This window comes from Artemia franciscana, chromosome 17 (genome assembly GCF_032884065.1).
Source record: "Artemia franciscana chromosome 17, ASM3288406v1, whole genome shotgun sequence".
Lineage (NCBI taxonomy): Eukaryota > Metazoa > Arthropoda > Branchiopoda > Anostraca > Artemiidae > Artemia > Artemia franciscana.
Window position 1 is genome coordinate 10,998,655 of NC_088879.1, and position 15,542 is coordinate 11,014,196.

The window sequence follows — 15,542 nt, forward strand, 5'->3', positions numbered from 1 at the left end:
CTTCCCACGCTAATTTTTTTCTCAAAGCCAACGGATCAAAATTTTGAGATAGCCATTTTGTTCAGCATAGTTGAAAACCATAATAACTATGTATTTGGAATGATTCACTCCCCCACAGTCCCTGGGGGAGGTGCTTCAAGTTGCAAACTTTGTCCAGTGTTTACATACAGTAATGGTTATTGGGAAGTGTGCAGACGTTTTCAGGTGGATTTTATGGTTTGGGGGTGGGGTTGAGGAGAGGGGGCTATGTGGGAGGATCATATCTTGGAGGAATATGTCATGGGGGAAGAGAAATTCAATGAAAAGGGCGCAGGATTTTCTAGATTTAATAAAAAAAAGCAATGAAAAAATAAACATGAAATAGTTTTTTTCAACTGAAAGTAAGGAGTAGCATTAAAACTTAAAACGAACAGAGATTATTACGCATATGAGGGATTCTAAAAATACTTTAGCATAAAGAGCGAGGTATTTAGGTATTTCTGATCAAAACTATGAGAAAGCCATTTAGCCAAAAAAGAATTAATATGAAAATTTGATTTAATAATTTATGTGCGGAGAGCCAAAATCAAAAATGCATTAATTCAAAAACGTTCAGAAATTAAATAAAAAAAACTAGTTTTTTAAATTGAAAGTAAGGAGTGAAATTAAAACTTAAAACGAACAGAAATTACTCCGTATATGAAATGGGTTGTCCCCTCCGCGATCCCTCGTTCTTTACGCTAAAGCTTTGAATTGTTTTAAAAAAGCAGAATTGTGGCAAAGAGTAAAACTTTAGCGTAAAGAGCGAGGGATTGCGGAGGGGACAACCCATTTCATTTACGGAGTAATTTCTGTTCGTTTTAAGTTTTTATGTCGCTCCTTACTTTCAGTTTAAAAAACTAGTTTTTTTATTTAATCAAAATTAAGAATTTCAGCATTAGTAACTAAAAGTTTAGGGAAAACTTTTGAAAACTTTTAAACAAACCTTAACAGGGAGACTTGATGGGTTTGAGAATTTCCTGGGTAGGGTTTTAACTTAATTTTATTATGCTTTGGAGAAGAGGGGGTAAGAGAAGGATTTGCTTTGGGCATTTGGAGGTGGGAGACGGGCAAGGATATGGACGAAGCACGAGGAGAGTAATTTGGACTTATTATATGACAATTATTGAATGCAAAAAGTCTCAGACCTGAGTTACGTTGACAGGGTAGGCACTAGGGATAAAACGAATGGGCTGGGGGCGGGATTCGTAAGGTGCTTGGAAAGTGGGCTTGGTGGGAATAGTGATTTATGTCCGTCAAGAAATTGCTTGTTTGTGGCAGAGTAGGGAGGGTATGGGGCAGCATACTGTAAGGGGGAAGGAAATAGGACTTCTGTATACGGAGAGGGGGAGGAGATAACATGGGGTAAGGAGGGAGTATGTAATCGGGAAGGGTTTATTAATTGTTGAGGTGAAAATTCAGGGGGATAAGAATGGAAGTCGACAGAAACCTGACCAAGGGGAGGAGGGGGTTGTGAGTACTTTCGACACTGCCCTAAAAAAGGTTGGAATTTAAACCTACCCCCCGCGTCTGATGATACATGAGCAAAATTACACGACTTAAAATGCTTGGTAAATTTAGCAGGGTTAAGGTGGCTTCTGGGCAGCCCAATTTTGTGGAACCTACTACGACCTTTAATGGGCGATTCAATATGAACTTTTGTCCACCCAAAGCACCTTCCACTTGAAATTTTTTGACAAATATCAATATGGGGGTATTTACACAGATTATTTGTACAACGGCTAAGTACACCCAAAGCACCTTCCACTTGAAATTTTTTGACAAATATCAATATGGGGGTATTTACACAAATTATTTGTACAACGGCTAAAAGCATAAAATTTACAAATGTGTAGATATTTACAATTACTATATCTACTATAATAATAATAATAATTTATTACAAACCCGCTTATAAAAAAGAAACATGAAGAAGCGGAGCAAAACAAAAGAAAAGAGAAATTAAAGACGAAAACAAATCAACCGAACATAATAATCACTAAATACAAACAAATCACACTTCAACTATCAAGCAAAAAAGTCGCTGGGAAATCAAATAATAGTGCCCTGTGTTTCACGAGAGCTTGTTTTTCAAAATTCGTTGTTTTTCAAAAATCATTAAGCTCATTTTTTGAACATTTGATTGCATTGTGTAAGAATTTCCGCTTGTCAGTTCAACTGCATTGTCACTTTTTAAAGATGTGTCCTTAACTCTGGATTTCAACAATAAATTATCTTCGGTTGAAGCGAGGTCAGTATGATAAGGTTGTGTAACCTTTTCAATCCCTTGAGAAAATTCTGATGAAGGAAGTACACTAGCACTTGCTTGATGAACTGAAGAATTTTGGTAATGAATATTTGGAGCGGAAGTATCAGCTAAATAAGGACTCTGGGCGGTGTAGGAAAATTTAAAGTATGTATAGCTTCAACAATTGCGAGCTGAAGACCGACTTTTAACAATTTGATTTCTTTGTCCTTGAAGAGATCACTATTCTGGCGCCCGTAAAGATCAGACAAGCTATCATAAAGAACTTTGAAATTAATAATCCGTTTCTTGAGACTGACGACTTCTGCATCTTGTTTTAGGCAATATTCACAGGATGGGGCTCAAACAAACTAGCCTTTTTTGCATTGCACGTCAATTCATCTGTACTGGAGCAAGAAATTTGTGGGGTAATTTGAGATTGATGGTAGGTGGTAATTTTAACAGAATCAATCGATCCCGGGGAACAATTTTGATCATTATTCGAAACACAAGGTATGAATGGGGAATTAACAATATCAATTGGAACGATCACTTCCAGTTGATTATCATTGAAATTAATTGAATTTTCTTCAATTGAAATAAGGTGGGATTTTTTAACTTCAGGTGGTTGGATCACTACAGGTTGGTTATTGTTGGTATTAATCTCGTCATTTACGACCATTGTTGATCGGCACTGTACGCATAACCATTTAGGGTTTTTTAGGCGACCACTTTTTGTAATGCCAGGACAAGCTGGGCGCAACCATGCATTGCGCATAGAACACTGGCATGACCTAGTTCCACATTTTCTGTAGTAATCATTACAAGGATGAGATATGCTAGGCTAAGGAACAAAAACGACACACAGACAACAATGTTGTCCCTGGAAAACATTCGTCCGTTGTAGAAAACGAGACACAGACCATAACAACAACACACAGACAACAATGTTGTCCCTGGAGAAAATTCGTCCGTTGTGGATGCTAACCAGTACAAGCTGGGCGCGACCATGCATTGCACTTAGAACACTGGAATAACCCAGTTCCACATTTTCTGTAGCAATCATTACAAGATGGGACATTCTAGGCTAAGGAACAAAAACGAGACACAGTCCTTGAATTAGAAACTATATCTTCAACTAAAACCTGGTTGCCTGAGCCAGAATTAGCACTTGTACTTGCTAAAGAAAAGTTCAACAAGGCTGATCTCGCGTCTTCACTTAAAAATCACAGGTGTCATTTATTTAAAAACTAGACGTCTTGACAGGTCAAGATCTAGATGAAGACTTGACTTTGTATTCTGCTGATGATTTAAGCATCCTTGATGAAAGTGTGAGCAAAATGAATGAACTTTTAGAGGTTTAAGGAGTTCAGGATGCTAGAATAGCTTTGAAAATTAATGTTAAGAAAACTAAGTCTCTCAGACTAGGAGCAAGTGAAGAAAAAAATGTGGTGCTGGGTAACAAAAAGATTGATCTTTTTGGCATCTTCACTTACCTTGGCAGTATTATTAGAAAAGACGGGGGAAGCATTGAAGATATGAAAAGTAGAACAGCCAAGACTTAGTGTGTTTTTTCACAGTTAAAAAAGTTTGGAAGAATAGGAAGTTTAGTCTGCAAACCGAAATTAGAGTATTAGAAGCTACAGTGATGAGAATGGTCAAATATGGCTCTGAAGCATGGGTGCTCCGAAAATTGGATGAAGATTTCCTGGATGTTTTCGAGAGAAATTGCCTACGGCTTGTTTTGGGTTACCGGCTGCCTAACCGTATTTCAATCAGAAGGCTGTGTGAAAAATAAGGTTCAATCCCCCGTTCTCGGACTATAATAGAATACATTGCAACTGAAATTGTCAGCTAGGCTGTTGAGCAAATAAAGGTGACGAAGATATTTGCGTTGCAATTTCATGAAAGTACTGATCTGTCATGTGAAGCCAATATGATTTTTTTATCTGATATCAAGATTATTCTGATATAAGAGAAATTATTCTGTTTTATCAAAACCTAAAGTCGAGAACAACAGGAGAAAAACTATTTAAGGTGACTGACCCATTTTTCCTCAGAAAGAGGTATCTTGTGGGACTGGTGTATATCAGTTTGCACTGATGGGGATGCCATCCTAACAGGGAAGAATAATAGGCTCATGACCTGAATAAGGAAGAAAAATCCCAATGTGAAGTGGGTTGCGTTGCATCATTCAAACACAAGCTCTTGCATCGAAAAGCATGAACTCACTTCTTCCTGATACCCTTAAAGAGGCTGCAAAAGTAATCAACTTCATCAATGCCCGATCACTGACCTCAAGACTGTTCAAGTTGATGTACGAAGAGATGGGTTATGAACATCAACATTTACTTCTGTACACAAAGGTTCACTGTTTGTCTCTTGGGAAGATTTTTAATAGACTTTTGAGCTCTGACAAGAAGTTCATATGTTCCTTCTGGATCAAAAAGTCTGCATTCAGTTCACTTTTTGAAAAACAGGACTGGGTCTGCAAACTAGCCTATCTTGCAGATATTTTTGACAAAATGAATGACCTGGATCTCTTAATGCAAGGTTTCCAGATGGACGAACTATTTCGGAATTCGAAGATGTGTGTTTTCTTTAAAAAATTGGAGTTCTGGCTTAAAAGGGTTCAAAGGAACAACGTTAGTGTCTTCCCAACCCTTGACAAGTTTGAGGACGATAGTGAAATTAATAGCCTCAACACAATCTGTGATAGTATTCGGGAACATCTGACAAAGCTGCGAAATGAACTTTTGTCATATTTTCCATCGATTGTGGCCCAGGATAGAACTCAGGATTGGATCCAAAATCCATTTGTTGGAGATACTACCTCAGGCCCCGGTCTTAGTGACAAGCTTACAAAGAATTTAATTGAACTTGCCAGTGATCGTGCCATAGAACTGAAGTTCCAAAACGTAACTGTTTTCCAGTTTTGGTTGGAGGTGCAAAGAGAATACAAGGAGCTAAGTGAAATCGCCATCTCTGTTTTGTTGCCATTTGCCATCTACTTACCTTTGTGAAGTGTCATTTTCTGCAATGTCATTATTCAAAACCAAACACAGAAACAGAGTGAGTGTACGAAGTGACCTTATTGTTGCAGTTGGGGACATCGAGCCAAGATTTCAAAGTATTTTAGTAAAAAAAGCAGCTTCAAGTGTCACATTGATTTTTGTACGTACTTGTACACATTTGCGTTATATATGACAATAAGTATCCTGTTTTTGACGATCCGATCTTAGTTGAGAAGACAGTAAAGCAGTCCTGATTATTGCGTCTCAGTGGTAAAGGTGAATCCGTTACTGCTATACTTTTTGTTTTATCAGCGTTGATTCTTGGGCCCATAAGTCGGCCTCTATCACGTACTGCTTCTAGTAATTCTTTTAGTCTCTGTTCACAGGACTCAATAAGCGTGATATCGTCGGCAAAGTTTAAATCATTAATCTGGCGTTTCACTTTTATTTTTGTGCTTCTGGTGCCAGTGTTGGGGAGCAGATTGTCAATGGTACGGGCAAACAGGAAAGGTGACAACAAACAGCCTTGTTTAACACCGGAAAGGACATGAAAATATTTTGTTCTTCCTTTTGTCGTTTTGACATAACATTTAGAGTCTTCATATGGAACCATTACGAGGGCTACCAACTTCTCAGGGACCCCATTAAAGGTTGGTAGTTTCTGTTGAGTCTCACAATGCAGCGAGTTTAAGTCCTTTTTAAAGTCTATAAATGCCACGCACAATTTACTTTGCCACTCTTGGCTTTCATCTATTAACACCCTTAGGGTGAAGATCACACCGGCACACGAATGTCCTGGTCGAATGCCATGTCGCTGCTCTCTCAAGTTCTTGTCGAGTGGTTTCTGTGTTCTGTGGAGGATTATTAGTGCAAGAAGTTTACCAGGTATGGGTGAGAGACTAATGCCTCTCCAGTTCTCAGTAGTGCCTTATCGCCTTTTTGAGGAGTTCTATGAGTGCTCTGTGCCTCAAATCTGTTGGTACTTTTGATGTCTTCCAAATTTTTCGTTACAGAACAGCAATTTAAAAATACATGATTTGATTGATGCCATTATTAACTCCGCCGTGATACGGTCTTTGCCAGGTGCGTTGCTGTTTTCAATTTCTTTGATCCTGTTAGTAATTCGTCAACACTCGGGGATTCTGTATTTATATCAAGCTTGAGGTAAGATATAGAGGATACGTCGAGAAGCTCTTCACGCGACAGTCTATTCGTAAGCTTTCCAAAATGGTTGGGCCATGTGTCATCCACAACCGATCGCTCGGTGATGAGAGCGCCATCAGAATTTCTTACAGATCGATCTTTGCTGATGCGAAAAGTGGTTTTGCAGGTAGTGAGTGCTTACCTGTATGTTTCTTTAGTTTTGAGAGAATGATGGCTATCAGTAAATTGTGATCTGGTTCTTCATCCGCTCCTATATAAGCTCTGACATCCTGGAGACTAGAGCGCCATTTCCTATTAAAGAGACTGTGATCAGTTTGGTTTTTATTCAACCATCTGGTGAAGTCCAGGAGTATTTATATTTGTCTGAATGAGGGAAAAGACTTCCCCTATCAGCAGATCATATGAAAATGCAAAATTAATCAGTAATTTCCCCTTGTCATTTTGCATTCCAATACCATGCTTTCCGAGGACCTCTAGACATAAATTGTAATCATTTCCAATTTTAGTGTTACGATCTCCAATGAGGCATAAATCATCATATCTTGGTATGTCTTTAAAAACACTTACTAATTCATTGTAAAAGCTCTGCTTATCCTCTCTGGATGCTTCATTCGTGGGGGTATAACATTCTACTAGGGACAGTTTCGTGTGGGAACCGAGGAATCTAGCCGTTTTTAGTCGTGATGATATTGGGTCAAACTTACAGCTTTGGCAGGAACATTTGTTGGCAGAACGGTCACTCCTTAATCTCTTGTCGTATTGGTGCACCTATATTGAATAATATGATCTTTGCCTATTCATTTTTGTCCCATACCCGTCCGTCGTACTTCAAGAAGAGCTAGGATATCAATTTTATATTGAATTATCTGCTTAATGACTTGTTCCTTCTTAGAGTATTGGGACACGGTTCTCAGGTTCCAGAAGCCGAGTTTAAGCTTTTTCTTTGCAGTCATCAGCATTTTTCATTGCATTAGAATAACTAATTTTAAAAGCTGATATTAGTATCACCACGAGGGAGAGAAGAGGAATCGAAAATAAATTAATTGTCAAAAGATATTGAAAGATATACTGTTTTATCTCTAGAATTCTAAAACATATTGAAAGATTAATTTCTTGTTTTCGGTATATTGAGGTATGAAATTTTGTTTTATTTGGGTTTGTTTTCTCTGTAGACTTTTGAGACATATTGAAAGGTCCTTTTTTTGTTTTATTTTGTTTTGATTTTTTTGTTTTACGCGTTTTTTTTACTCTATAGACTTTTATATTTTAGGTCACTTTTCACCACACGTGTCTGGAACGCACTTGCAGGGAAATGCGTCACTATTTGTTTCAAAGAAACCATCTACGAGTGGTTTATCAAACGCATGTGCTTTTGAATCTGAAGGAAAAAGTTTAGGAAATCAGAAAACTGGTTCGAAAAGTTGCATGCAAAGTGACAAGAATAGAAAATTGGAAAGATTTCGAAGAACTCATAAAGAGAAAAAATTATTTCATTGTGAGATAAGTGACAAGATATTTTCTCAAAAGCAGCATTTGAAACAGCACCAAAGGGTGCATTCTGGAGAAAAGCGTTTTAAATGCGGTGTATGTAAAAAAGGCTTTTCGGAACAGAGCTCTTTGAACAGGCACCAAAGAGTTCATACCGGTGAGAAACTGCTTAAATGCGATGTATGTCACAAGACGTTTTCTTGCGCTTCACATTTGAACACGCATCAAAGAATTCATACCGGTGAAAAACCATTTAAGTGTAATGTTTGTAACAAGACCTTTGCTCAGTCTTCATATTGTAACAAACACCAAAGATTTCATTCAGGTGAGAAACCGTATAAATGCGATGTATGTGACAAGACGTTTTCTCTTGCAGCAACTTTGAACACACACCAAAGAATTCATACTGGTGAGAAACCATTTAAATGTGATATATGTGACAAGACTTTTTGTCAACTTGCAAGTTTGAACACACATCAAAGATTTTATACTGGTGAGAAACCGTTTAAATGCGATGTATGTGACAAAACCTTTTGTCAACCTGCACATTTGAAAAAACACCAAGGAATGCATACGGGTGAAAAACCATTTATGTGTAATGTTTGTCACAAAACCTTTTCTTATTCATCACATTTGGACAGGCACCAAAGAGGGCATTCAGGTGAGAAACCGTTTGAATGCGATGTATGTAAAAAATGCTTTTCTGAATGGGGCTCTTTGAACAGGCACCAAAGAGTTCATACCGATGAGAAACTGCTTAAATGCGATGTATGTGACAAGACGTTTTCTTGCGCTTCACATTTGAACACGCATCAAAGAATTCATACCGGTGAAAAACCATTTAAGTGTAATGTTTGTAACAAGACCTTTGCTCAGTCTTCATATTGTAACAAACACCAAAGATTTCATTCAGGTGAGAAACCGTATAAATGCGATGTATGTGACAAGACGTTTTCTCTTGCAGCAACTTTGAACACACACCAAAGAATTCATACTGGTGAGAAACCATTTAAATGTGATATATGTGACAAGACTTTTTGTCAACTTGCAAGTTTGAACTCACATCAAAGATTTTATACTGGTGAGAAACCGTTTAAATGCGATGTATGTGACAAGACCTTTTGTCAACCTGCACATTTGAAAAAACACCAAGGAATGCATACGGGTGAAAAACCATTTATGTGTAATGTTTGTCAGAAAACTTTTTTTTATTCATCACATTTGGACAGGCACCAAAGAGCGCATTCAGGTGAGAAACCGTTTGAATGCGATGTATGTAAAAAATGCTTTTCTGAACGGGGCTCTTTGAAGAGGCATCAAAGGGCTCATACCGGTGAGAAACCGATGTTTTAGTTGAATACTACCCTCAACATTCTTGAAAGGCTCACCTGAATATCCTTCGTCCTATTGAAAAGCGAAGTTCAAACATGTATACCTTTCTCAATAACATATACTATGCGTAAACAACGAACTAATTGCCTTACTTATAGCCTTTGTCCTGAAGACTCTGGGGAGGCTGACATCCCTAACACTAGACCTTTCAACTTTGCTGAACAAAATAGGTCTCTTGAAATTTCGTTTGGATTTGTTTTGCGGAATTACAGGGCTGAGAGGGGGGGGAGATTGATTTTCTTTCTTTCACTTTTGACTCTTAAAAAGACACTAAAACTTCCCATCAAATGAGCTCCATTCGATCCAAAGTTTATGCAACTACCCGTTCCATAAAACCTTATATGCGCTGGGTATAACTTCCATCTTTGCCCACTGACTAGAGGAAGGGGACTAGCTGCTCTCCATCATCTTTGATTTTTAAAAGGGAACTATAACTATACATTTCAAATCAAATGAGCGTCTTCTAAAGTTCACACAATCACCCCTTCCATAAAAACCTTACATGCCGCTTGGGAATAACTTACAACCCTTATCCCCTGACTCTGGGGGATTTTGTTCACCCTAAAGACCTTAATATATGATTTTTGGACTAATTTTGAATAATTGGCTACCTCAAAATTATTGTTGGATGAATTTGTAGGAAATAAAACGTAGGGGGGGGGTGGAAATAAAAATAAAAATTTATTTAATTTAAGCACATGCGTTATATAGGAAATAAAAATTTATCTAATTATAGAAAAAAGGCAGAGACCATCCCAAAGAGTGAGTTGGTCTTAATGGAAATAATACTATTAGATTCACCATATTTAATAAACCCTTCGTTAGAGGTTTGAAGCTCATATACACAAAAATGTGGAATGTCACTGTTTTCTGAACCGAGAGGCCACAGATGCCTGTTCATTTTTATTTAGTTCTTACACCTATTATGAATGAATTGCGGTGGGTCATAATGTAGATGGGGGAGGGTAGATGCCTAAAAGAGGTACGGTATTAAAAAGATTTTAATATCCAAATTGTCTAAATTTCAATTAGGCCTTAGATAAATATAGAAAAGGCGGAAGAGTGGGTATTAATCTTAGAATGCTCTTCAGTTAAACAAAAGTCTGAAATAAGGAAATTAATGGGTAATACAGGTTTTATTCGAACAGTTCATGGTAACGAAATGTAAGTAAGGAGCGACCCGGCTTAAAAGTAACTGAAACGCTAAAGAACGGAATTTTGATACCAAGAAATTTATCAAAAGGATCGGGTTTATATGCTTATATCAAATATATTAGTTTCGTCAAGTTTAGTTTACACATCAAAAGCTACGAGCCTGAGAAAATTTGCCTTATTTTTGATAAAAGGGGAGAAACACACCCCTAAAATTTATAAACACTAATGAAAATCGGCACCATCAGATTCAGTGTGTCAGAGAAGCCTGCTGTAGAGGTTTCAAACTCCTGTCTTTTAAAATGTGGATTTTTTTTTTGCCTGAAGAAAGATCACGGATGGGTGTCTATTTGTTGTTGTTTTTGTTTCCAGAAGTGATCGTATCAACCCACTATTTTCTAGAATATCGCGAGAGGGCTCATTCAAACGGAAATTAAAAGTTCTAGTGCCGAATTTTAAGTGACCAAATGAATTTTGAAGCCAAATGTCCCCCTCCCACGCTATTTTTTTTCCCGTAGTCCCCCGATCAAAATTTAACATAGGAATTTTGTTCACCATAGTTGAAAAATCTAATAACTATGACTTTGAAGACGGCTTAATCCACCACAGTTCTCGGGGGAAGGGTTGTAAGCTATGAACTCTGAGCGCAGCTTGCATAAAATTCAGAGCTTAAAGATCAGAGCTTAAATTTAAAATAAATTAAAATTTCAACTGAATAAAAAAAATTTGTATCGTTGTCCCTTGTCATCAATTAGCTCGTCTATTATAGTGACAGCTTCCGTCACCGATACACACTGTTTGGGAGCCGTCTTTAAAATTAAACTCGCAATCAGTTGCAGAACCGTTAAACTTATTTCTCGTACTGAAAGGTCCAACATCCCCAATCAGGAAAACTCGTAGATTCCCGATACTGTGTTTTTACTCTTTGCACATTTTAATGTAAGCAGTCATTAGATGCTAATGTCGGTAAGCAATGAGTTTTATAACACCAGAAAAGATGTTTCAAAGTTTCACCTTTGCTGAAATTTAAACCAAAACCACCGGTTCCCCAAAACAGACACTTAGCTAGATTTTAGAAAATTCTGAAAATTTAACTGATTCCTATTCAAGCACAGATATATCGAGAAAGTTGCTGGTAAGCCAGAAGTTGCAGGCTAGATTTCTGTGGAAAGCATAAAACTTGCCTGATTTTATACTTTTTTTTAGCACAAGCTCCGACTAGGTACAAGAATCTTTTTTGCCAGTCTTTTTTGGCAAAATAAAAATAGAGTAAACGAAAGTGGGAACATAGAGCGCTAATGGATAAAGAATTAAGACTATCTTGTTATTCGAATGTAGGTCAAAATTTTAACATAAATGGGACTGTGGAATTGGGAATGATGAAGTGGGGATAATTATTGAAATCAATCTATTGTAAATTTGTTTAATTTGGGACCCGCTATAGGACTAAGGTCATCCTGGCCCCATCCTGCTACAACTTTGAATATAGATGAATAATGATCATCTATTTTGTTGTAAAAATTTAATCACGTTCTAATATGTTTAAACTGCTCATATTGTTAAATATATTAGTTTTTGCCTCATTTATTAAAAATGCGTCTTAACTATTGTTTAAAAAAGAAGAAAAATAAGCCTTCACGAGTCAGTACAACACTATTTTCTGATTACATTTTCTTGGTTCTGCACTTTCAAGTGGACATGTTTTCGTGGTCAGAAATTTCAAACAGATCAGCCTGAAAATAAGTGTTTCGCACTAAGAATCTGCTTTAGGACCTCTTCTATAAAAATCTATTTCCCTTTATAAGCCCATTCCCTCCTCCTCTCATATCAAATAAAAACTTCAAGTTCACTTGATCCCTCAGTCAAATAAAGTTTCAACTGGGTTCCTTACGCCATAAATGTAATCCTTCGCCAAACCTTTGAGATTGCAAACACGCCCTTTGGACATTCTGGATGCACATAGTGTCCTATAACCTAACTTAGCTTTAACTTTAACTACCCAATTTTCCCTGGAAAGTTAAACTCAATACCTTAGACGATGCTAGGATATCATATATTTAACTTTAATGGAAGCACATAGTGTCTTTCAATTTAGCTGAAAGTCTCCTCAGACATCCGTGGAAGTTTCAATTTGATATCTTTAGCCTTTCTTGAGATATTACAAATGCACTCATTTAGAAACAAAGATACACACAGTGTCTTAATGTTGTTCATATCCCCCACGGCTTTCTAAAAGTTTCAAATTAATACTTTTAGCCGTTTTTAACATGTTGCTGGTGCGCTTTTGACAACCAGGATGCGCGTAGTGCCTTTTCATTTTGTTAAAAATCACCTTCAACAATTCATTTAATTTTCTAACTTAATGCCATTATCTGTTCCCTGAAAAACTTCACTTAATATCGCTTAGCTGTTTCTAGAAATTTGTTGATATACCCTTTCAAAACCTGGATACACTTGATGCCTTTTGGTCATGTCGCTATCCCCTAAAAATTTCAACCCAATGACATTGGCTGTTCCTGAAATATTCCAGGTGTGCCTTTTGACAACCTAGATGCACATATTTTCTTTTGATTTATTTTAACATTCACCTCAACTTTCTCTATAATCTTCAGCTCCATGCTCTAAGCCATTCCTGTGATACAACCGAGCTAACCTAAATGCAATTAGAGCTTTTTAATTAGTTCAATTTCCAACTTAACATGCTGTGAAAAATTTTAACTTATTGTCATTAGCTATTTTTGAGTATTTGCAGATTGACCCTTTGCACTTTGTTTCTTGTGATTTAGTTTAACAGCTTGTCCTATAATATTCTCTGAAATTTCTTACCTATTTTAAGCAGTAAATTAAGTACTTATGTAATTGATACATGTATTTGATACCCTTCCTGATACATTTTATGTATTATGGATCCTACCTTTTGACAACTTGGATGTATATGGTCTTCTTAGATTTATATCAGTATCTCCTGAAAGTTTTAACATAATATCGTTCCTAAGATGTGGAAAATATCCCTTTTGACAATCTTGATGCACATTATGATTTTGTTTTCCACGGCAAGAAAGTTTCAACTTCATACCCCGAACTGTTCTTGGCTGTTGCAGAAATGCCGTTTTTAGAGCATCAAAGCTCAAAGTATCGTCTGGTTTAGTTCAACATTCCCCTAAGCATACCTTAGAAGTTTCCACTTAGTATTCCCATTCTTCCCCTGTATATAGTAAACATGTGTTTTTGCGACCAAAATTTATGAAGTATCTTTTGAGTCACATGAACATCCCTCTTAGTATTTCCTGAAACTTTCAACTTAATACCCTACTAATCTTGTGATACTGAAAATACTCTCTTTTAACAACCTGGATGCAGGTTTTTCATTGAATTTTTTTAGCATTCTTCTCAACACTCCATGACAGTTTTAACATGGTAACCTTGGCCGTTCTTCAGTACTGAAAGTACGCCCTTTTGACAATTTGTTTGAAATTGGTGTCTTTTGAATTTACTTTTCTACCCTCCTCAACGTTCCCTGGAAGTTTCAACTCTATACCGTCAGACGTTCGTGAAATATTGCAGATACGCCTTTCTGTTAATTCAGAATACGCCCTTCTGCCCTAGATTTAAACTTAATACCCTAAGCCGTACCTGAAATGTCAGTTACTTCTGTGAAATTACCGAATGTTACCATCTCAAGCGACTTAAAATGGGATTATCATATTAACCATATTTTAAAACTCGTAAATACCACGCTTTCTCTCCTTAACAAAGTAAAAATTGTCCTAAATCCTATTAGTTGAGAGTTTACCTTTCATTTTTACGCCCAATCCTTGACTATACCCGTCTGGCTTGGCATCCGGATATTTCCAATTGATTGTCTGATAGGATGCAGACAGTTCTCAGAAAGTGCTCAAGAATTATTTTCAATGATGGTAAAGTCCTTTATATCTCTTTTTGTCGGAAAGCCAGTCAAGTCATCCTAAACGAAAGGAAAACAAAATTTTCTTTGCATTTTGCCATCAACGTCTTACATAACCTCCTGAAAAATTCCCTTTTCCCTAATCAATTTTTCTCCCCTCGACCATGCCTCCCTCGGTCTGTTTCAACAAAAATCCTCCTTTTGACCCCCAATGAAATTGTCCGCTCAAAGATATAGAAGAACTTTTATACCGAGTATAAGAAATAATATTAAATAAATGATCCCCCTTTTTACCTTAAATTATTTATTCCTATTTGTAGCTTCTGTTTAGTTTTTTTTTTTTTTACTAAATTATGTTTTGTAGCTTTTAGTCGCAAGATTAAATTGTCCTTGTATTTTCGTTTTGTTGTTGTTTTTTTATATTTAGTTTATCGCTTTTTAATTCTGCGAGTTTTCACATTTGAAATTTTGATATATTTTTTTCTGACTTACATTTGCTTCTTTTTTTTATATATATATGTGCTTTTTGACTGTAAGTTGTGAATTTGGCCCACCTGGGCTTGTAATAATAATTTATCAGAAATAGAATCTTATTTTATTTCTTGCGTTATAGGTAAATCCTGTGCATTCACATAGTTTCTTTCCGTTTAGGACTAGGGAATGCTTTCCCCTAAATGCTCCCCGTGAGCTTTTCCTTAATTCCGTTCTAGTTTTTTTGTGGGCTTTTCCCTTGCATTTTAGTTTATTTGTTTTTTTTACTAAATTGTGTTTTGTAGGTTTTAGCCACAAGATCAAATTGTCCTTGTTTTTTTTTTATTCAATTTATCCCTTTTTAATTCTGCGAGTTTTTATATTTTATATTTTTTTTTGTATGTGTGTGTGCCTTTTGATTGTAAGCTGTGAATGTGATCCGTCTGGGCTTGTACTAGTAATTTTTCAGAAATAGTATCTTATCTTATTTCTTACGTTATAGGTAAATCCCGTGCAATCACATAGTTTCTTTCTGTTTAGGACTAGGGAATGCTATCCCTTAAACATTCCCTTTTCCTTCCTTAAAGGAAACCTTCCTTAAGGTTTTTCCTTAGTACCATTGTATTATATGTTACATACGTAATGTAAAAAACAATGGCCATTTTGCATAGTCTACAGCTCTGTCCCTGAGGCT

General features: G+C 36.6%; 2 protein-coding genes across 2 annotated transcripts; both read left to right on the plus strand.

Annotated features, from left to right (window-relative positions):
- The first annotated feature begins 4,485 nt into the window (after positions 1-4,485).
- On the plus strand, positions 4,486-5,286 carry LOC136037876 (zinc finger BED domain-containing protein 5-like). Its single transcript, XM_065720729.1, has one exon. The coding sequence runs from the start codon at positions 4,486-4,488 to the stop codon at positions 5,284-5,286; it is 801 nt and encodes a 266-aa protein (XP_065576801.1).
- Positions 5,287-6,504: 1,218 nt separating this feature from the next.
- On the plus strand, positions 6,505-9,282 carry LOC136037877 (zinc finger protein OZF-like). The gene is made up of 2 exons (XM_065720730.1): positions 6,505-6,607; positions 7,712-9,282. The coding sequence occupies exons 1-2, from the start codon at positions 6,505-6,507 to the stop codon at positions 9,280-9,282; spliced, it is 1,674 nt and encodes a 557-aa protein (XP_065576802.1).
- Positions 9,283-15,542: the final 6,260 nt, after the last annotated feature.